At 44.1% G+C, this 23809-nt stretch overlaps 2 protein-coding genes across 3 annotated transcripts in view; one reads left to right on the plus strand and one right to left on the minus strand.

Annotated features, from left to right (window-relative positions):
- Positions 1 to 1827, plus strand: part of CCDC78 (coiled-coil domain containing 78) — a 136978-nt gene extending 135151 nt beyond the window's left edge. For both annotated transcript variants that reach the window (XM_082262303.1, XM_082262302.1), the window contains exons 14-15: positions 947 to 1047; positions 1141 to 1827. In XM_082262303.1, the coding sequence (XP_082118429.1) occupies positions 947 to 1047; positions 1141 to 1267 (228 nt within the window). In that variant the 3' untranslated portion in view covers positions 1268 to 1827. The remainder of the gene's footprint in view (positions 1 to 946; positions 1048 to 1140) is intronic.
- Positions 1828 to 4834: 3007 nt separating this feature from the next.
- ANTKMT (adenine nucleotide translocase lysine methyltransferase) lies at positions 4835 to 22421 on the minus strand (the record flags this gene model as incomplete). Its single annotated transcript, XM_082261370.1, has 6 exons — positions 4835 to 5059; positions 8948 to 9130; positions 12272 to 12322; positions 14256 to 14396; positions 17500 to 17604; positions 22260 to 22421. The coding sequence occupies 6 exons, from the start codon at positions 22419 to 22421 to the stop codon at positions 5036 to 5038; spliced, it is 666 nt and encodes a 221-aa protein (XP_082117496.1). The 3' UTR covers positions 4835 to 5035.
- Positions 22422 to 23809: the final 1388 nt, after the last annotated feature.

Consider the following 23809-nt stretch of genomic DNA (forward strand, 5'->3'; position numbering starts at 1 on the left):
CAAAGTGCCGCCCTAGGCCTGGGCCTTGTTGGCCTAGGCCAAAATACAGCATTGATTATGAGGGGTTCCCATAATCCTTGTGCTGAGTTCTTGGGTCTATACACCTGCTGTACCCATTATGATGGGTTTCCACTCCCTGTGCTGAGCTTCCAAGTCTGCACACCTTTTGTGCCCATTATGAGGGGTTCCTACCATCCTTGTGCCGAGTTCCTGGGTTTATATACCTGATGTGCTCATTATGAGTGGTTCCCACCATCCTTGGGCTGAGTTTCCAAGTCTGCACACATATTGTGCCCCTTATGAGGTGTTTCCACCATCCCTGTGATGAGTTCCTGAGTCTATTCACCTGCTGTGCCCATTATGAGGGGTTCCCTCCACCCCTGCTCTGTGATCAGTGTATCAGGTGCAGTGCACAGTCTCTTTCTATGTATTCCCCCAAGCTCAGATCTGTATAGAGGACAGAGGTAAGGACCTACTGTATAGGAGGCTGGAGTAAGTGCAGCTTCAAGAAAGAGGTTCGATCACTGGTGGCTCTGTTATAGTCCTTGGTGGAAGATGGCACTTGTAGTAATTTCCATTGAGCGATCCTGGACTTTATTAGCACGGCTGGGCGGGTATGTTAAATTCAAAAGATTACAATATGCTGCACGCAGAAGCACCCCCCTAGTTCAGGTAAGGGGTTTGGGTGTTAGGGATGTTGCATGCAACCAAACATTACATCCTAAATATGTAAAGTGCGACATGAGACATGGTCTAAAAAGTGGATTTGGTCTTTAAAAAGGGTCAAGTTTGTCTGAGATATTGCTGCCCCCTACTGGTAATACTTAGTAAAGCCACAAAGTTAGTGCTGCCACCTATTGGTAATACTTAGTAAAGCCACCCAGTTAGTACAGCCCTGACTATACTGTATACTGTTTGTGATTTACATTCTTATTTTTACCTCTAGGAAGATCTGGAGAGGGAGAGGAGTCAGCTGCTATCACGGGCCTTGGTGGCAGAAGAGCAGGTGGCAGAGCTGCAAGAATATGTGGATAAACACTTAGGAAGGTGGGTTCACATTGGCATGAACTGGAATATGTCTGTCTACTTATGAATTCATTATGACCCATTTTTTTTGCATTTTTGTTTCTATTTCTGCAGGTACAAACAGGAGATAGTGCGCTTACGTAAGCTTCTCGGCACCGAAGGCCCACGAGCATTCAGCGCTGACGGCCCTCACTCCTATCAATCCAGAGGGGCGAGGAGAAGCAGCCATGACATGCTTTAGTGTCTACCTTCAGTACTGCATACTGGACAACATAACTGTGCACTGAAAACACAGCAGCCATGTGCTGACCGGATCAATGGCCACCATTTATTTTACAAGCAGGAGATCTGTGTTCGGGAAGATGGCCTTCTTCATCAATGTTGCTGCAGGCAATATAACACACGCCATAAGAAAAATCAACAGGCTTCAGATCTCAGAAGAATTTATTAATAGTATAAAAAATATCATAATTTAAGGCAGATATATTAGAGATAATATATAAAACAATAAAATGGATAAAACCGCTTGTACATTTTAAATATATATATATATTTTTAAACAAACATTAAAAAACAAACAATAATATGTGATTCATGTTTTATGATCACGTTGTGCCCCCCTTGCCCCAGGGCTTTGGCACTAATACCCGAGGTAAACCAAATGTTTATCCGAAAAGCTGTAATCGCACTTACACTGATGCTTTGATGATTGCTGAACACTCTGAAAATACATTTTCTTGGATTCTAAAACCCAACTGAACTCTTAGGCTCCATTCGCACCTAAGCATATAGTTTTCGGGCATTTTTGTGGGCATTTTTCAGGCGTTTTTGGGCGTTTTTTGCAAGTGTTTGGAGACAGTCATTGACATCTGACCAAAAACGCTTGTAATCTTCCAAAAATGAAGCTCATGTACTTTTTTGAGATTAAGGCGTTTTGCTTTAGGCGACAAAACGCTCGTATGTGAACAGGGGGCCATTGAAATGAATGGGATTTTGCTTGTTGGGCGTTTTGGAACTTCAGAGATGAGCGTTTTACGATCTGAAGAATGCTAAGGTGTGATCAGAGCCAGAGTTGAAATAAACTAAATACATTTGAGATGCATCAAAATAAAAGGAATGCAAAGTCTTAGGGCTCATTCACAGGGGCGCAGAGGCCTGTACAGGGTGCAGGAGCTGCATGCAGGAGATCTATGTTAGATAAAGTGGAGTTCCACTCAAAAGTGGAATTTCTGCTTATCTGTCTCCTCCCCCCCTTCGGTGCCCTATTTAGCATCTTTTGGGGGGGAACCTGTTTTTGTACCCTGCCAGGGCGAGGTACGTCAGAAGTTCGGCTCCCCCCTCCTTCCTCTGCTTCTAGGCCAGTAAGAGAGCGCAGCGCGCTATGCACAGTAGGGACCTGGCCGTGAAGCCACAAGGCCTCACTGCCGGACTCCCTTACTGCCAATGGCCGCGGCAGCATCCGACAGCCGATGGAAATATCGGCTGCGGTTCCGACATCGCTGGACTCCAGGACAAGTAAGTGTCCTAATATTAAAAAGTCAGCAGCTAAAGTATGTGTAGCTGCTGACTTTTAATTTTTGGAGGGAGGAGGGGGGCGGAACACTGCTTTAACCACTTGCCGACCGCCGCACGCCGATCTACGTCGGCGGTCAGCCCCTCACAGGCAAAGTGACGTAGGGCTACGTCACTAGCTTGTGAGGGTCTAGGGAGCGAGCGCGCGCCGCCGGAGGCGCGCTCCCGCGTGGTCACGGACCCCCCCGCGCGTGTGACCGGCGGACCCGATGTCCGCCGGCCACTCTGCGATCGGCGGGGGAGAGGGAGAAAGTCAGGCAGCTTGTGTAAACAAGCTGCCTGTCATTCTCCCCTCTGTATGAGAGCTGATCATATGGATCTACTATGTAGATCCGTTGATCACTCTGCATACAGCTGAAGCCACAGCCAATCACAGTAAGAATCACGCCCCTAGGGACACACACAGCCCCTCCCTCTCAAATAAAGTTAACCCCTTCACTACCAGTGTATTTTTACAGTAACAGTGCATATATATAGCACTGATTACTGTAGAAATGTCACTTGTAACCCCAAAAGTGTCAAAAATGTCAGTCAAGGGTCCGATCTGTCCGCCGCAATGTCGCAGTACCGCAAAAAAAATCGCAGATCGCCGCCATTACGCGTTAAAAAAAAAAACAACAAAAATGACAAAAATCTTTCCCTTGGTCAGTAAACGCAATAACTTTTGCGCAAACCAATCAAAATACGCTTTTTGCGATTTTTTTTACCAAACATAGGTAGCATAAAACAAATTGGCCGAAAATGTTAAAAAATTTTGATTTTTACATTTTTTTTGGGGGGAATTTCATATAAAAAAAAGGGAAAAATATTGCTATTTTTGCAAAATTGACGCTCTTTTTTTGTTTATAGCGCGTGATCAAAAAATCGCACAGGTGATCAAATACCGCCAAAAGAAAGCTCTGTTTGTGGGAAAAAAAGGACGCCAAATTCGTTTAGGTACAGCGTCGCACGACCGTGCAATTGTCCGTTAAATTCACGCAGTGCCGAATCGCAAAATACCCCCTGGTCGTTTAGCAGCCAAATCCTCCGGGGCTTAAGTGGTTAATATAGACACGGTGCCTGAATGGACTCACTTTCTTATTCAAGTCTGACAGGCATGCAAGGACGGGTGCATGGCCTCATATGCACATTGTCTGAATTCAGGGCCGTGCACCCATCTCTGTCAAACTCGGATGAGTAGGTCGGTCCATACAACACGTCTCCATTGACCAACACAGGCAGACTGCAGCTCTGGATGCATAAACAAATGGCTGTTGCATGCTGTTGTGCCTCTGTGCCCTCATGACTATGCCCCTACAGTTAGTTTTCTTTAGAAAGCATCCAGAACCTGAGTTAAAAAGCCTCCTCCAAGCTGCAGAGAACTGCAGAGAAAGACTCTTGCTCTCTGCTTGGAAACAGTGGTCTCTCTGCAGACTTCTGACACCCCTCCTGCTGAGTCGCAGCTACAGATCTAAAATCAGCAAAGCTCAGTGCTGGTTGGACGGTTCTAGCTATGATATTCTGACACAGCAGGGGGTATGTAGAGAGACCACTGCTTCCAAAGACAGCAAGGGTATGACTGTAGCATGTTGGCAGGGGAAAGGCTTTTCTGCTTAGGATGTGGCTGCTATTTTTTTTTTCTTTTTAAAGAAAACAAACTGTAAAATTTTGCACACAGTTTTTTAATCAACCTGAAATGTATTTAGCCATTTAAAGCATCATATATATATATATATGTATATATCACTTTATAGTGAATGGACATTTTAAAAGCCCGATTATATAAGGTATAATATATATATATATATATATATATATATATATATATATATATATATAGGGATATATGTTATATCATATATAATCAGGCTTTAAAAATGTCCATTCACTATAAAGTGATATATACATATTATATTATATTATATTATATTATATATCACTTTATAGTGAATGGACATTTTAAAAGCCTGATTATACATGGTATTATATATATATATATATATATATATATATATATATATATATATATATATATATGTATATATATGTGTGTGTATATATATATATATATATATATATATATATATACATATATATATATACACATATGTATATATATATATATATGTGTGTATATATATATACACATATATATATATATATATATATATATATATATATATATATATATATATATATACACATATACATACATACATTGGGATATATATTATATCATACATAATCAGGCAATGTCCATTCACTATAAAGTGATAGTTTGGTTAAAGGCAGAGTGTTGTGTAATTAGTTACCTGCTCCCGTTTATCAGCGATGAGATTTTTCTACCCACCTTGAATATTTGGATGTCCCCATTCTCCTGTTTGCATATCATATAAATTAAATCACATACAGTATCCAACAAGGAGAGAAGCACAATGATCGGGGTAGATCTGCACACTCAAGTGAAGGGATAGTGGAATCCCTAAAAGATAATATACAACCGTTACATGCTTAGACTTTCTGGCATCTACCGAATGCTGACATCTCAGTTTTGTTTCACATAACTCTTTAAAGCGTAACTCCATTTTTATTGAGGAAAAAAACATTCCCCTCTGGGTGATTTCTGTACATTATGAGGATTTTAACAAACTTTGTTGCAGATTCCTACCTTTTGTTATTCTGAAGAAATCATTGTTTGTGCCTCTGTGCTGAGTGGGTCTAATTGGAGTTGTTTCATAATTATCAATCAGCTGTGGCAGCTGCAGAGCACTAATGAGGAAAGCTGCTGGGCCTGCACCCCTTTAGACGTGTTCCTATTGGGAGTATCTCACCAAAAATGACATTTTTGTTGCAGGGGATGCCAGAAATCTGACTTGTATCTTAGTGCAGACTTCTGGGAAAATGAGTGAGCCAATTACACAAGCAAGAAATTATGTTTGGGGGGCGGGGCATTCTTTATAGGCAGTCCCTGGGTTACAAACATCCGACTTACAAACAACTCCTACTTACAAACGGAGGGAGCCCACAGGGAGTAAAGAGAAATCTAGCCTTAGGAAGGGAAATTCGCTCCTGTAAGAGTTCTCATGGGAAAAAGGTGTCTCCACTGAAGCTTTACCACCAATCCTTGTTTCCACAACAACCCAAAATTTTCAAAATCCAATTGTCACAGGGACAGAAAGTGAGATGAAATCTTCTGAATAGGGGTACAGACAGCAAAACAAATGTTACAGGGGGTGTTAACCCTTCCCTATGCTATCCAAAAAACTTAACCACCTTAGCGGTAATCCCGAGCGTGACTCGGGGTTGATTTTTCATATCAGGAGTGGTAACCCCTAGTCACGCTCGGGGTGAATTGCAGAGAGCGCAGCGGAGCTTCTCTTACCTTATCCTGGCGATCCAGCGATGATCTCTCATTGCTGCGACCGCCAGCCGAGAGTCCCGCCGCTCCTCCGTCCCTCCGTCGGTACGATCACTTCCTAGTTCCGTTCCCTGCAGCAGCAATGCTGCATGGGAGCGGAACTAGGGAGGGAAATTAAAAAAAAAAAAAAAAAAAGTTGCACAAAACACACTTTATATTATATTATATTATATTATATTATATTATATATATATATATATATATATATATATATATATATATATGTATGTATATATATATATATATATATATATATATATATATATATATATATATATATGCATATATATATAATATGCACACACACACATATATCTATATATAATATATAATGCATGAATTATAATCTAATCAATAATATAATTTTATTATATATATTATATATTAAATAATAAAATAATATTATTGATTAGATTATAATTCATGCGTTTGTATTTCAAATTTATCACATCTGGGATGTCTACTAGAGTCTTGTTTTGGTCAGGTTTAAGTCAGTAATTACTAAGAATTGTAGGCCTATAATACATAACGCCAAATTTCCATGAAAAGAATTGTACCGCTTTTGGTATGTAATTCCAGACATAATCATACCGCCAGGGAGGTTAAAAATGATTCTTTTGGCTGGAGCTACACCTAAAAAATTTACCTGTTCTGACTTACAAACAAATTTGACTTAAGAACAAACCTACAGTGCCTATCTTGTTTGTAACCTGGGGACCACCTGTATACATTCTGTGTACAGAACACCTCCAGGTGGCCATATTGCATTGCATTTTCAGAAAATTACAGCGGCTGCAGATTGAAAAGGAAAGGTCAATACCAATAAATTACAATATGACTTGTATACGCTATATTGTTTTAACTTTATTTACTTTTTTTCCTTCATGAAAGTGGAGTTACCCTTTAACTTTATCCTTGGATGAATGCAAGTGCAGTTGCTCCAAAGCTTAGTAAATAATACCCAATCCTGTGCAAGGAAAATAAAAAAAAAAGCATCTTTGCTTGCACATGATTGGATGATGGAAATCAGCAGAGCTTTCGCTCATTTACTAAGCTTTGGAGCAACTTCACTTGCAATGAGCGTAGTCTATTTGCCTTTAGTAAATCAACCTCATAGTAACACATCCTTGAGACTACGTTCACATACAGCGAATAAACAGGCAAGTGCAGAGTTCCCCTTATTGACGTTTTTTAGTGTCCTTAGAAAAGTACAGCCAGTGCCGGTGTTGTAAAATTTTGTCGGACTCGTGAAAAAATCGGACTTCGTCACTTCCGGTGACAGAGCATCACAAAACAGCTGATGGGAGACGTCCGTGCGCATGCGCAGAAGACATTTTTCGAGGTTTGGCAAAATTATAACAGAGAGCGGACAGCTGACTGAGAGGAGGCGGGGCTGAGGTGCGACGGCGGACAACGCCGCATCATCGAGACATTACAGGGACGGAGGCACATATGCAAAGCTTACTAGAGGAGGCGGGATGGAGGTGCGGCCGTGTAATATATGCAGGGCTTAAGCGACTCCGGTTTTATTATCTTTAGTAATTATCGTATTATTTATCCTTAGGATTTCATTACATTTAGTATTTCGTATTTTGTATTATAGAAATACTAAATGTTATGAAATCCTAAGGATAAATAATACGATAATTACTAAAGATAATAAAACATAAGGAGTCGCTAAAGTCCTGCATTTATTACACAGCCGCACCTCCGTCCCGCCTTCTCTATTCAGCTCTGCAGATGACGCGGCGGTGTCTTCCGTCCCACCTCAGCCCCGCCTCCTCTCAGTCAACTACCCGCTATGTGTTATAATTTTACCAAGCTGTTTCATGACGTAGGGCCACCGGAAGTGACGAGGTCCGATTTTTTCATGGGTCCGAGAAAATTTTAGAACACCGGGACAAGGTCATCCAGCGCTCCCAGGGCAAGGATGCCAAACTGCGCCCCGCTTCATTAGGGTTAGTGTCAAGGAGCCCCCCCATCCATGCAATAAGCCATTGCGCCCAGGGCAACCATTCCTCCTGCCCACCCCTTGTCCCGGCCCTGAGCACAGACACTGATGGTCATTTCCCCATAAAACACCATTGGTGGAGTTTCCGTAGTTCATTTTTTTTAAAAGCAATTACCAATTATTATTGCACATTGTGCGCAAATGTGATGTCACTTGAAATAGCCAATCATATCCTGGCTTTTATATCTAAGAAACCTATTATCTATTTTATTATCTAAGAAAAGTAAAAGCTGGCATCTGATTGACTATTTTGAAGGTCAGTTTGTGTTGTCCGATGCACACATACAGTATACTCACATAAATAAAAGATAAATAAAAGATAAAACGGGGGAGATTTACTAAAACCGGTGCAAACAGAATCTGGTGCAGCGTTGCATAGAAAACCAATCAGCTTCTAGGTTTTAGCCCTCGTTCACATTATAGGCGGGTTTGAATTTGTGCGAGTTCAGCTGAACTCGCACTATTTCAAACCCGCATTTTATTGCGAGTTCGGGGGCGCTTTGAAAGACATCTGTGCTCGTTCATGCCCAGATGTCTATTGAAATTGCCCCCGAAGTCGCCAAAAGTAGTGCAGGAACGTCGGCGTCGCACCTATTCAGACGGTGCCATTGCCAGCAATAGGCTGCGATTTAGCATGCAATTTGAGATGTCAAATCGCCGGATGTGAACGGGGGCTTATTGTCAAAGCCTAATTGAACCAGCTGAAGTTAGAAGCTGATTGGTTACTTTGCACAGCTGCACCAGATTCCATGTGCACCAGTTTTAGTAAATCTCCCCCAATATGTCCACCACAAATAAAATACACCTATAATATATATATTATAATATATAATATAATACTATCGCCCCCCAGGGCATGTCCCAAATTAACCAAGCCATGTTAACTTCATGGCCTTGACCTCAGAGGTGATTTTAACTGCTAAAATCATTTTGAGTCACACCTCAGTCCCATGCTGATTGGCTGTTGTGGCTTGTCGGATACTCCTAAGATCATAGGCCCATGTTCTGTCTGTGCCCTCTCCAATGATGTCGCTGGGTGCCCATGTTGGTAAGGGAAAGCGTCCTGTCACCACGCGTGCATCATCAGGAAGCTCCTCCAGCATCTTATTCTCTAACAATGCGAGCTGTAACAATAGACAGACATTAAAACTGACCTCTGGAAAATGGCATTAGATGACAAGAAAAAAACACTAAAGCCCCAATACTAAGCTGACAAATACGACAGGGTGAGAATACAAGTGAATAACAGAAAAGACATGTATTCCTAAGGGGCGGGATTGCATTCCTGACTGGATGCAATCCCTATTTTGGGGAAGGTTAAAGAGTAAAAAACATTCCCCTCTCTGTACATTGCAGGGATTATAACAACTCTTATTGCAGATTCCTACCTTTTGTTATTCTAAAGAAATCACTGTTTGTTCCTCTGTGCTGAGTGGGTCGAATGGGAGTGGTTTTATAATTATCTATCAGCTGTGGCAGCTGCAGGGCACTAATGAGGAAATCTGCTGGGCCTGCATCCCTTTAGACGTGTTTCTATTGGGAGTATATCACCAAAAATGACATTTTTGTTGCAGGGGATGCCAGAAATCTGACTTGTATCTTAGTGCAGGCTTCTGGGAACATTGGTGAGCCAATCACACAAGCAGGAAATGATGTTTCTGGGGGTGTGGTCAGTATACATTCTGTGTACAGATCACCTCCAGGTGGCCATATTGCATTGCATTTTCTGAAAATTACAGCAGCTGCAGACTGAAAAGGAAAGGTAATTTTTTAATAACATTCAATCATAATGTTTTTTTTTTTGTCGCAATTGTATACGCTATATTGTTTTTTTTTTCTTTATTTGCTGATTTTTTCCCCCCACAAAAATGGAGTTACCTTTTAAACATAATCTGTCATCCTCACAGTTAATTACACTTGTTACAAACCCCCCCCCCCCCTCCTCCTCTGTTCTTCTGTCCAGTCCCTCATGTATACCTAGGATTTTTGTGTATGGGCAAGCATGTGACCTCCCCTTCCTCCCAGCATGCAGTGCTCAAGACTGGGCAGCCAATCACCTGGCCAGAATACTATTTCCTTCTATCATGGTCCCCATCAGAGTCCTCCCTTTTACCATGGTCCACATCAAAGTCCTCCCTTTTACCATGGTCCCCATAAAATCCCCCCTTATATTAGGGAACCCCTCAGCGCCCCCCTTACATAAGGGTCTCCATCAGAATCCCTCCTTATACCAGGTTCCCCATCAGAGTCCCCCTTACATTAGGGTCCTCATCAGATTCCCCCTTAAATTAGGGTACCCATCAGATTCCCTCCTTATATCAGTGTCCCCGTCAGACTCCCCCTTACATTAGGGTTCCGTTATAGTGAACCCCTTAAATCAATGCCTTCATCAGACTCCCCTTTTACATTAGGTTTCCCATCAGAGTCCCCCCTTACATCAGTGTCTCAATCAGACTCCCTCTTACATTAGGGTTCCCGTCAGAGTCCCCCCTTACATCAGTGTCTACATCAGACTCCCCGTTTACATTAGTTTTCCCATCAAAGTCACCCCTTACATCAGTGTCTCCATCAGACTCCCCCGTTACATTAAGGTTCCCATCAGAGCTCCCCCTTACATCAGTGTCTCCATCAGAGATCCCCCTTACATTAGGGTTCCCATCAGAGCTCCCCCTTACATAAGTGTCTCCATCAGAGTTCCCCCTTACATTAGGGTTCCCATCAGAGCTCCCCCTTACATCAGTGTCTCCATCAGAGTTCCCCCTTACATTAGGGTTCCCATCAGAGCTCCCCCTTACATCAGTGTCTCCATCAGAGTTCCCCCTTACATTAGGGTTCCCATCAGAGCTCCATCAGACTCCCCCTTTACATTAGGGTTCCCATCAGAGCTCCCCCTTACATCAGTGTCTACATCAGAGTTCCCCCTTACATTAGGGTTCCCATTAGAGCTCCCCCTTACATCAGTGTCTCCATCAGAGATCCCACTTACATTAGGGTTCCCATCAGAGCTCCCCCTTACATCAGTGTCTCCATCAGAGTTCCCCCTTACATTAGGGTTCCCATCAGAGCTCCCCCTTACATCAGTGTCTCCATCAGAGATCCCCCTTACATTAGGGTTCCCATCAGAGCTCCCTCTTACATCAGTGTCTCCATCAGACTCCCCCCTTACATTAGGGTTCCCATCAGAGCTCCCCCTTACATCAGTGTCTCCATCAGAGTTCCCCCTTACATTAGGGTTCCCATCAGAGCTCCCCCTTACATCAGTGTCTCCATCAGAGTTCCCCCTTACATTAGGGTTCCCATCAGAGCTCCATCAGACTCCCCCTTTACATTAGGGTTCCCATCAGAGCTCCCCCTTACATCAGTGTCTCCATCAGAGTTCCCCCTTACATTAGGGTTCCCATCAGAGCTCCCCCTTACATCAGTGTCTCCATCAGAGTTCCCCCTTACATTAGGGTTCCCATCAGAGCTCCATCAGACTCCCCCTTTACATTAGGGTTCCCATCAGAGCTCCCACTTACATCAGTGTCTCCATCAGAGTTCCCCCTTACATTAGGGTTCCCATCAGAGCTCCCCCTTACATCAGTGTCTCCATCAGAGATCCCCCTTACATTAGGGTTCCCATCAGAGCTCCCCCTTACATCAGTGTCTCCATCAGAGTTCCCCCTTACATTAGGGTTCCCATCAGAGCTCCCCCTTACATCAGTGTCTCCATCAGACTCCCCCCTTACATTAGGGTTCCCATCAGAGCTCCCCCTTACATCAGTGTCTCCATCAGACTCCCCCCTTACATTAGGGTTCCCATCAGAGCTCCCCCTTACATCAGTGTCTCCATCAGACTCCCCCCTTACATTAGGGTTCCCATCAGAGTCCCCCTTACATCAGTTTCTCCATCAAACTCCCCTCTTATCTTAGTTTCCCCCTCAGACCTGCACTGGAGACTGTGTAGGATAGGGAAAAGAGGAGACCAACTGATCTGAATCCTCTGGCCCTGGCTGTAGGCCAGGCAGCAGGTAGGATGTGGGCTGCAGTAGTTTGGAGACCCTTGTATTAAAGTACTGAAGCTAATGATTCTATAGCAAAGTGCCATTACATACCTGAGAAACTCTGAACACCAGGGGTGCATGCAAAATGTAAAAATAAATTTTACATCATCTGGAACACCACCCATTCACTCACATTAATCCCACTACAAAAGATGGATGACTCGGGAGACTAAGGTGCAGAGAATATAAATACTAAAGGTACGGCACACAGAAGGCACTCACCACACTCGGGGCCAGAAATATGGAGATGTTTTTGCAGTCCTGTAGTCTCACCTATGTGTGAATAACATTCATAAAATTACAAATGGAACATGCAGAAATCACCAAATACATGTCTATACCCCTCCTTGGATGTCTCTCTGCTGTTCTGGGTGACATTTCCTATTTTCTAAAAACATACTTGTTACCACAGAAAAGTCTCTGCTCCTAACTCCCTGACATCTCCTCCCCCTGCCTATGCTAGACAGACAATTCATTACTGAGCGAAACAGACAAATGGGTGGTCTGTCCAGCTGAATGACACGTCGTTCTGTACTGCATGTGTGCCAGTAGATGAGCTTTAGGAGAGCTCTGTCCATTCAAGTAGGGAACCCCCCACCCACTAATACTCACCTTTACTGTGCTCCCCCACAGCTCTGTTTGTATTTAGAGCTTACACAGAGGTAATGACCTCTTTCCCTCCACCATGTGACTGTGTTTGGGCCTGGCAATTGACTTCTGGAGCATTGCATCCTGGGAGGAAGGGGAGAAAGTCACATGACCTTACCTACAAACACCGGGTATTTCTGAGAGCTTCGGCAGGGGGTGGTAAGGGTAGTGGGTGCCCTATCAAGAGAACATGTCACTTTGCCCAATGTGTTGTGGTGCAATGCCACGTGCATATTAATGGGCAGTATGCCATACATTAACCCCTTCATGACTAAGCCTTTTACTGATATTTGTTGCTTACAAATTAAAAATCAGTATTTTTGTTCTAGAAAATTACTTAGAACCCTCAAACTTTATATATATTTGATCACCTCTCCACCTCTGGTATTTGATCACCTCTGCGATTTTTATTTTTTGCGCTATAAACAAAAAAAGAGCGACAATTCTGGAAAAAAAACAATATTTTTGCACAAAATATCGGTATCGGTATCGGCCCTGAAAAAAACATATCGGTCTATCCCTAATATATATATATATCTCAGGTGTGGGAAGCTTGAAGCCAGCGCGATCCTCTTCTGTGTCCTCTTCCATCTTCTTCGGTCCCACGATGCACTGCACCGGCCCCGCCGTCACTTCCGGTGCCTCAGCGTCATCCCTGCACAGCTTTTGGGCATGCCCAGAAGCTGTTTTGCAAGGTATGACGGCGCCTGCACCGGAACTGACGTCGGGGCCGGTGCAGGCGCATTGATTCCTGCGAGCGATGACGTTCAGCTCCCAGGAATCATTGCAAGCCAGGAAGTGACGAATCGCCGTGGCCGCCGAGGGGAGGGAGAGGAAGTAAGGTAAGCATATTTTCTTCTAAACTAGGTAAGTAAAAAAAAAAAAATTTGCGATTATCCATTTGTTTTTCAGGTGACCCGGAGCAAGAAGATGGAGGTAAGTATAATTTTAGGGTGGAACTCCACTTTAATATAACGCAGTGCCGAATCGCAAAATATTTATTTTGTGTCAATAAGGGGGAAAATGCTTCTGGTCCAGAACTGGTTAAATACAAAACGCCACAATGCATAGATGGTTCCCATTACAACTATAAAGTTTACCAAAAGCCAAAACTTTTTGGATATAGTAGGGGAGAGTTAAATTATATTTTTGTCTAAAAAAAAAAGTGAAAGCAAATCTCTCAAAAGTGACGGCTAATCCCTTAAACTGGAGCAAGTGTCCCCATTAAAAGATTTCTCTTCTTTTCATGTTCTGTGACAACTGCAAATCATGGATTCCTCTAATATCTGTCCCAGTGACAATGATCATCAGGACAAATAGAGGGTGGAACTCCCTAGTTGGGGGTCACAGACCTCAATAAATACCTGTCAGAGGTTCTACTTCTTCTGCACTAAAACTAGAAAAAAAAACAAATGAACATCAAAATGTCATAAACAGAAGAAATAACGGGGAAAGTTCAGCAGCACATAGAATCCAGAGAAAAGAAAAACTAGCATTATGACTCCATTTTCAGAATCCTCGAGAGGAACAGTGTGGCTTTGGGTCTCTAGTTGTTTACCTTCCACAAGTCCTCTCGCAGGTAAGACACTCGACTGAGATAATCCGACTTCCAGGCGTAGAAGTATGACAGACGCACTAGCCAGGGGTTCAGCTCATACCCCACCGTGGGGCTGAAGCCCCGTCTGGCCGCCTCCAGCACCTGCAAAATAATTATATCAAACATGGCTTACAGAATCCTGGAATAGTGGTGTAGTAATGTGATGTGATCTCAGCAAGTTATTAATATTATTACTAGTAATCCTTCTTCATAAAGAGGCATCAATTCCCATTGTCACTGTCAGGGGTCAGGAGCGGAGACCAGTAGCTATAGCAGTAGAGAGGCTGCCACCGACCAACTGCATCAGTACACGAGCGAGTCCCCCTGGTGGATGATGTGGGCTCACCTGAGGTGTGGGATCTAAGCACTAAGCCGTATTCCTCAGAGCTCCTAATGGTGGAAATGGGTTTTGCCATACCTTGCCACACCTATTATCAAAAGTATGTAGGCATAGGACACACTCCCCGCCACGCCCCTTAAAAAAGAATTAAAATAAAAATAAAAAAATATTAGTTAAACTCACAAGTTTTTTTTTTTTTTACCACTACTATTCCTTTATACTGGCTTTTGAAACTTACAAATGCAACAATTTAGAACTTTTGACACTTTTTAGCACTAGGAAACACTTTTATGAAAGATAAAAAGTGCATTTTATATGCAATATATATCAGACCAAAAGGAAGGACAGATGAAGAGGGACAGAGGGAATTTGTTGCAAATCAGTGACAGCCCCTCAAAATCAGGGACATTTGGGAGCTATGGTTTTGCTGTGTGATAGAACCAGGTCCTCAGGACTGCCCAAACCGGGGTCCAGTAGCAGATATAGCAGTTAGGGATCAAGCGGAAATGTAGTCAGTAAACAAGCCAAAGGTCAGAAACAAGTGGTTGCGGGTTGGGATCAAGCAGAAGCGTAGTTGAGGAAAAAGCCAAAATTCTGTAATGAATGGCAGTAGAGAGAGATAAGAACAGTTTCAGGTAACCAAAGTGGCAAGATATCGGCTGAAGGAAGCACAATCATCTTGCAAACAGGAAGTGCAGAGATATGGCTTACATAGGAAGTTCAGACAAGTAAATGTCCCCTGCGCTCAAATGGTGCATGTAGGCCGAAGAGGCATTGGCTGTATTGTTAGCATCTGAAGTCTTGCTGCCCTCTCAGGATGATGGGTATCCACACAAACTGAATGCAAAGAACAAGAGAAGGGCGCACCGGTCTAGTGCAATACCATAAAGTATTTATTGACAAATTGTTAAAAACACATCATACATTCTACTCACAAGAGTACGCTATGTGCAAGCGAAAAAGAGAGTTCTTTCAGCTGTCCAGAGACCACAGGACCGTGATGCTTAGTTCAGACAGGCAAACTTGAAGGTGTCCATAGGGCTAATGCGTTTCGAGGGAGAACCCTCTTCCTTAGAGCCATCTGAGGACACCTTCAAGTTTGCCTGTCTGAACTAAGCATCACGGTCCTGTGGTCTCTGGACAGCTGAAAGAACTCTCTTTTTCGCTTGCACATAGCGTACTCTTGTGAGTAGAATATATGATGTGTTTTTATCAATTTGTCAATAAATACTTTATGGTATTGCACTAGGTCGGTGTGCTCTTCTCTTGTTCTTTGCTTACATAGGAAGTTGATGGGAGGAGCAAAGAGTTCAAGGTTCACCAATAATGGGAGACAAGGCAAGATCATCAAGGGGGATCAGGCAGGGAGCTGTCCAGCATCTCAGGTGGCACACCGAGAAGAGTCCCAGCCAGACATAACAGAGGTTGCAGGTTCAGATCTGGACCCTGACACCCATATTGCTCTAGAGTAAATAGAAATATTAATCTTCTACCTGCAGAAGCTCTTAACACCCCAGCTCTGTTCGAATGATAAGCAGTTCTGATCAGGTAAATTTTAACCACTTCCTGTATCAAAGTCTACATGTTACCACGGGCTCTAACTTTGCTGTAGAATTGTAGGAGGGACCCGGCAGGCCACGCCCACTACAGGCTGCCTGTAGAAAACTACAGGAGAGGGCAGAGACAAGACCAAACACCATGCACAAGGAGAGAGAACAGCAGTGAGTGGTCTTTATTTCAGAAAGCTCCTACACAGAGGAAAAGTCTCACACTGGATTACTGCACTGATCTGGAAGAACTCGTTGTGACTCGTTAGTATTACAAAGTCTCAGGCGTGAATGAGGAGCCGATGTGTTAAATTTGGTGTTATCGCTCTTGCTCTCTCATACTGGTCACTGGAAGTTCAACATGGCAAAGAACTCTCTGAGGGTCTGAAAAAAAGAATTGTTGCTCTACATAAGAATGGCCTAGGCTATAAGAAGATTGCCAAGACCCTGAAACTGAGCTGCAGCGCGGTGGCCAAGACCATGCAGCGGTTTAACAGGACAGGTTCCACTCAGAACAGGCCTTGCCATGGTAGACCGAGGAAATTGGGTGCACGTGCTTAGCGTCATATCCAGAGGTTGTCTTTGGGAAATAGGCGTATGAGTGCTGCCAGCATTGCTGCAGAGGTTAAAGGGGTGGGGTGTCAGAGAGGCACAGGATCTATAGGAGAAGTTCTGTCCTCCTCTCTGCTGCAACTGCTAAGACAAAGTGGGGGCAGAGACAAGGGGGGGGGGTGCCGCAGATGCAGGAGAGGTGCAAAGGACACATGAAATGGATTAGTGGGCTGCGGGCCGGATTTGGCCTGCGTGTCTTTGCGTTTGACATAAGTGATCTAGGCGATCCGAGTGGAAGCTCAGCCACAACCTGTCCCGGCTGCAGCCTTCTGGGACACATCACAGGTCCCAAACCGCTGCGGGACCATTCACAAAGCGTAACACGGCTCATGCACAGTGGTCAGCCAGCTGCGAAGCCTCAGGATTCCCAGCTGGCTGACCACAGTTACATGCCGGTGCTGCAACCCGAAGACCAGTGAGGTACCAGCCTGGTTGGGGACAGTGATGGGACAGGTGAGTGGCTGTTTATTAAAAGTCAGCAGCTACAGTTTTTGTAGCTGCTGACTTCTAATTTTTGCACAACTGACTCTCTTCTTTAGTGCAGTTGTTAGCTGATGAGTGATGTGACCATTATTGAACCATTCAGAATTCATGTACTGGTATTACTTTTGCAGAGAGCATTTAGTAGGGCTTCTTTGGGTTACAGCATTTGTGTTTCCCAAAAAAATGTTTACTGAATAAAACCATATATCAGATATTGTCTCACTATTCTGCCGTCACCGGAGCCCAGGTCCACCATTTTTCCTGACCGTCCCTTTAGCAGCGTCATTACATTATCCACTTGCCTGGCACTGGCTGGCATGTAAGGAACCTAGGGAGACAAAGCAACAATAAAAAAATAAAACATATGAGAGATTGTCTATACCAAGGAATAACAGCTGTCTTGTTGGTTAAAAACAATGTTGACAAAAAACATATCAAGCTATAAGGATACACATGATATGACATGATACTGGCTGTCTTCCTACATCCCAGCCTTTCTCACCCAGGGTTCTCCAGGGATAGCTAGAGGTTCCCTGAGCAATAAGTAGTGGATTCAATTCCCGCCTGATGTTGCCTGCGTAGTTCCAGGGCCAATATTGAGGGGCAGAGGCAGTGGCCTGGGACCCGTGGAGCTCCTTATCTTATTCTTACAAGTAACAACTGATAAAAAAAAAAAAATTAGCTGCCTTTAGAGCGCCCTTCCCAATGACCACCGATGTAAGGAGGCCCAAAAAATTCTCTACCTTGGGAGTCATAATACTCTAAAGATGCCACATTACTTATCATTTCATTTCTTATATCTACAACCTACTGATGACGCTAATGTACTGTGAGCTGCCAATGTATTCATTTTTAGCAGGGGTTCCCTGAGATCTGAAAATGATTTTGAGGGTTCTTTTGGAGTAAGCTGTTGAGAAAGGCTGGTATACACTAAGACAATATTAATAAACACATAGCTAATAAATCCACTATGAACTAATGTTCATGTTAATTCACTTTGGGTCTCTGAGGCAGAGCAGGCAGCCATTTTAAAAAGCTGAAACGATATTTATGACAATCATATGGGTGTAACAATAACTAGTAATACCAGCTCATGTCTCCATGAAGACATTTATTTTTTGTGAATCAAGAGGCTTTGTTCTCCTAAAGATTGCTTAACATCACTAACTTGCTGACTGTGAAATCACACTGGAAGATAGAGAAACTGCACCCCTAAAAATTGTCTGCTAAAGTGATGCCACCTTAGCCTCAAGATCTAATGCACTAGATTCTCAGTGACATTGGCTGAATATTATACTCACCTCTTCAGGGATCTAAAACTAGATCTCCACTTAGCACGTGTCGGCCACCAGTTCCAGGTTTAACGCGGAGCATTGGTTTCACGACCAATCAGGAGACAGCTTATCTGATCGGTGCCTCAAAAAAGTTGTGAAGTGACACACAGCTCAGCATTCAATCAATGTGTTGATATGCTTCTATCAAGGCCCTTCCTGCTTCAGTACTTACATGAACTCTTCTACCTCCTCTTTCCTATTTGAAAGCCTCCAGCTTCTGGGTAACAAGTGACTACGGAGACCCCAGTGCATCCCATGACTCCAGTGCATTCCATAGGATCCTGTGTCATCTGGGGACCTCAGTGCACCCTGTGACTCCAATGCATCCCAAAGTCATCCAGTGACCCCAGTGCATCCCATAGGATCCTGTGTCATCTGGGGACCTCAGTGCACCCTGTGACTCCAATGCATCCCAAAGTCATCCAGTGACCCCAGTGCATCCCATAGGATCCTGTGTCATCTGGGGACCTCAGTGCACCCTGTGGCTCCAATTCAATGCAACCCAGAGTCATCAAGTGACCCCGGTGAATCCCATAGGTACCTGTGTCATCTGGTGACCTCAGGGCACCCTGTGACTCCAATCCAATAAAACCCAAAGTCATCTAGTGACCCCAGTGCATCCCATATCTCCAGTGCATCCCATAGGGTCCTGTGTCATCTGGTGACCTCAGTGCACCCCGTGAATCCAATGCAACCCAAAGTCATCCAGTGACCCGGTGCATCCCATGACTCCAGTGCATTCCATAGGATCCTGTGTCATCTAGTGACGTCAGTGCATCCTGTGACTCCAATGCAACCCAAAGTCGTCCAGTGACCCCAGTGCAGACCCATGACTCCAATGCATCCCATAGGATCCTGTGTCATCTGGGGACTTTAGTGCACCTTGTGACTCCAATCCAATGCAACCAAAAGTCATCCAGTGACCCCAGTGCATCCTATGACTCCAGTGCATCCTATCAGATTCTGTGTCATCTGGTGACCTCAGTGCACCTTGTGACTCCAATGCAACCCAAAGTCATTCAGTGACCCCCAGTGCATCCCATGACTCCAGTTCAACCCATGGGATCCTGTGTCATCTGGGGACCTCAGGGCACCCTGTGACTCCAGTGCAACCCATGACCCCAGTGCACCCCCAAGCATCCTGTATTACCCAGTAACCCCCAGCGCGTCCTGTGACTCCAGGGAATCTCAAAATCATCTAGTAATACCAGTATAAAATTCATAAAAAGGCAGCGCTAACAGCTAAAATAAACAGTCCGTGTGTACTATAATAAATTAATAAATAAAGTGCACAATGTGTTCAAAGGATTACAAAATTGATAAAATTCATCAATATTAAAGTGCATGAGTGAAGTGAAATTATATGTCCATTAAACAACCATTTAAATTGGTGCAAACATAAATAAAGTGCAGTCCAAAAGATGGTTCCCTCAAAGGAACTAAAGTGCTGGAAAGGGCTTAGATACTCCGCGAAAAGTGCCCAGGTGCTCTCAGGAAGAAGACCCCCTATGGGGATACACTCACCAAATCAAAAAAAAAGGAAGCCTTAAGCTCATACAATGTCCCCTGGACGGATGGATGGATGGATCCAGCACAGCCTCTTTATGGATGCCTTTCTCTTAACTCCTCTCCACTTAATTCACAACCATGTTATGAAGGAGAAAGGAGCCATACATACTGAAGCCCGTAGGTAATTTATTTAAAAAAACATAAAGAATACTACTCACAAGCGTTAAAAAGTATTAAAGAGCATTGGTTACAACCACATAGAAGTCATCCCGCTTCCGCGTACGCTGCCGGCGTGCATTCCTCGGTGGTTTACGACCTCTTTGATAACGCCCAAAAAAGGTGGGCGAAACGCGTCGACGCACTTTCGGGCAGCAGGGCAACGCACGACGTCATTTCCTGTAAACCACGGACTGTTTATTTTACCTGTTAGCGCTGCCTTTTTATGAATTTTAGCTTTTCTGGTGTTTTACCTAGTGAGTAGCAGCTTCAGGATACACAATTAATTTATTTAAGATATTTATTTACACTAACGATTTATACACTTTCTTAGCGCGGGTTTTAATTTTCTAGTTTTACTAGTAATACCAGTATGCCTCATGACTTCAGTACATGCCCGAACATCCAGTGACCCCAGTGCACTCCAGTTCTTTGTCATCTAATGACTACAACTGCACATCTGTGCATCCCTATGACTGTGTCACAGAGCATCCTGTGTCATTTAGTGACTTCTAGCAGGCCTGTGTCCTTCCGCAGCATCCAATAGGCTTCTTCCTTATTCTGCACTGGACAGTCCGTGGTTATGGACTTCTGGACGAAACGCTGAACTCACAATATGGCTGCCACAGCCATGTCTGTGCACTTAAAACCCAGTTTAAGCCACAGAAAGGGATAAGCAGTCACATAGACATGGCACTAACAAACCCCACTCTAATTGTCTTATCCTGTTACAGCAGTCGTGTTGTGTGCCAACATTTAACTGTACAGTCCAATGGGCACTAGAGTTAGACCCAGCGCTCTAAGTAATCAGCACTCAGTAAAACAGACCTGGACAGATATGCTCCACTTTCCTATTCTGCAATACAAGTCTGTGTTAGGGTACTTGTGATAAGGGGTCTAGCTGTGCTGAGGTGTGTGGCTGTGATATGGGGTCTAGCTGTGCTGAGGTGTGTGGCTGTGATATGGGGTCTGGCTGTGCTGAGCGGTGTGGCTGTGATATGGGGTCTGACTGCGCTGAGGTGTGTGGCTGTGATATGGGGTCTAGCTGTGCTGAGATGTGTGGCTGTGATATGGGGTCTGGCTGTGCTGAGATGTGTGGCTGTGATATGGGGTCTAGCTGTGCTGAGGTGTGTGGCTGTGATACGGGGTCTGGCTGTGCTGAGCGGTGTGGCTGTGATATGGGGTCTGGCTGTGCTGAGGTGTGTGGCTGTGATATGGGGTCTGGCTGTGCTGAGCGGTGTGGCTGTGATATGAGGTCTAGCTGTGCTGAGGTGTGTGGCTGTGATATGGGGTCTGGCTGTGCTGAGCGGTGTGGCTGTGATATGGGGTCTGGCTGTGCTGAGGTGTGTGGCTGTGATACGGGGTCTGGCTGTGCTGAGCTGTGTGGCTGTGATATGGGGTCTAGCTGTGCTGAGGTGTGTGGCTGTGATATGGGGTCTGGCTGTGCTGAGCGGTGTGGCTGTGATATGGGGTCTGGCTGTGCTGAGGTGTGTGGCTGTGATATGGGGTCTGGCTGTGCTGAGGTGTGTGGCTGTGATATGGGGTCTAGCTGTGCTGAGGTGTGTGGCTGGGATATGGGGTCTGGCTGTGATATGGGGTCTGGCTGTGCTGAGGTGTGTGGCTGTGATATGGGGTCTAGCTATGCTAAGGGGTGTGGCTGTTACTCAGCTCTGCCAGCACAGAGCAATGCAGTCTGATGGCAAGGAGCAGCATTTTCACTGAGAGAAAAATTAATTTTAAGGCATTTCCAAGCTAAAATAGGTTAAAAATCATACCATGTGAGAGTAAAGGACTATAAAGACATAAGAAGGTGTGAGACTTCAACTAGGCTTTCAGTTCCATATTCTTATATGAGAGGAGCTGACCTATCATCATTACTTATAAAAGCATTACTGCTTGATTCATACGACCTGAGAAGACTTACCTGTAATTTTAATGGCACTTTCCTGAAGCCAGGCATCAGCACCAATGCCCACACAGAATAGGCAGCCAGTCCTGTGCCTCCTGCAATCTGCAGCAGCCCCCAGACCCCCAGAGGTTTTCCTTCTAACCCCGACACCATCTCCTGCACTGCATCTTCATCCATTCCTGCAACCAGAAAGACGCTGTTGGTTATTACAACACATCATGACCTTTCCAGCATTCCTGAACATCTCTACATACAGGTTTACACTCGCTCAGGGCTTTGCACACTCCCCCCCCCCCCCCCCCCCATGCATAGAAAAGCTAAAAATAAATAAATAAACTATTTAGGAAGTGATTTATTACAAAATGTATACATTGAGGAGGATCAGAGCAAAGAAGGTGCGACATTTAACTAGTGAGCGAAGGAGGTGCAACATTTACCTAGTAAGCTGGTCCGAACCTTTAAGTCATCTGGGGTATTCTGTCCAGTTCTGGTCGCCAGTCCTCAGAAGTGATGTGTTGGAGCTGGAGAGAGTCCAGAGAAGGGCAACAAAACTTATTAGGGGATTAGAGGACCTTAAAGCGGAGTTCCACCCTGAAAAATCTTTTTTAGATAAAAATATCTCCAGGAAAGTCAGGGCTAGTGCATTTAACCGGTTGCCGACTGCGCACAGTATATTTACTGCGGCAGTCAGCCCCGGCCAGGCAGAGTGACGTAGGTCTACGTCGCTAGCCTCTCACCGGGTTTTGAGCCAATAGCGGGCGAGCCTCGGCTCGTTCACAGAGGAGTCCGGGCGTGTGACCGGCGGACCCGATGTCCGCCGGTCACACTACGATCGTCAGTAGAGCGGGAGAAAGGCGGACGGCTTATGTAAACAAGCCGCCTGTCATTCTCCCCTGTGTAAAAATGGAGATCAGACGGTTCTACTATGTAGAACCTTTGATCTCTGTTTTTACAATAGTACACATGTCCAATCACAGTTAGAATCACGCCCCTAGGACACACTTAACCCCTCCCTGTTCTATACAGTTAACCCCTTCCCTGCCAGTGTCATTTTTATAGTAACAGTGCATATGTATAGCACTGATTACTGCAGTAATGTCACTGGTAACCCCAAAAGTGTAAAAAATGTCAGTCAAGGGTCCGATCTGTCCGCCGCAATGTCGCAGTACCGCAAAAAAAATCGCAGATAGCCGCCATTACTCGTTTAAAAAAAAACACCAAAAATGACAAAAATCTTTCCCTTTGTTAGTAAACGCGATAACTTTTGCGCAAACCAATCAAAATACGCTTTTTGCGATTTTTTTTACCAAACATATGTAGCATAAAACAAATTGGCCTAAAATGTTAAAACATTTTGATTTTTACATTTTTTGGGGGGGGGATTTCATATAAAAAAATGTGAAAAATATTGTTATTTTTGCAAAATTTACGCTCTTTTTTTGTTTATAGCGCATGATCAAAAAATCGCACAGGTGATCAAATACCACCAAAAGAAAGCTCTGTTTGTGGGAAAAAAAGGACGTGAAATTTGTTTAGGTACAGCGTTGCACGACAGCGCAATTCTC

The sequence above is a fragment of the Pelophylax lessonae genome, assembly GCF_965119305.1.
Source record: "Pelophylax lessonae genome assembly, chromosome: 6".
In the NCBI taxonomy this organism is placed as follows: domain Eukaryota; kingdom Metazoa; phylum Chordata; class Amphibia; order Anura; family Ranidae; genus Pelophylax; species Pelophylax lessonae.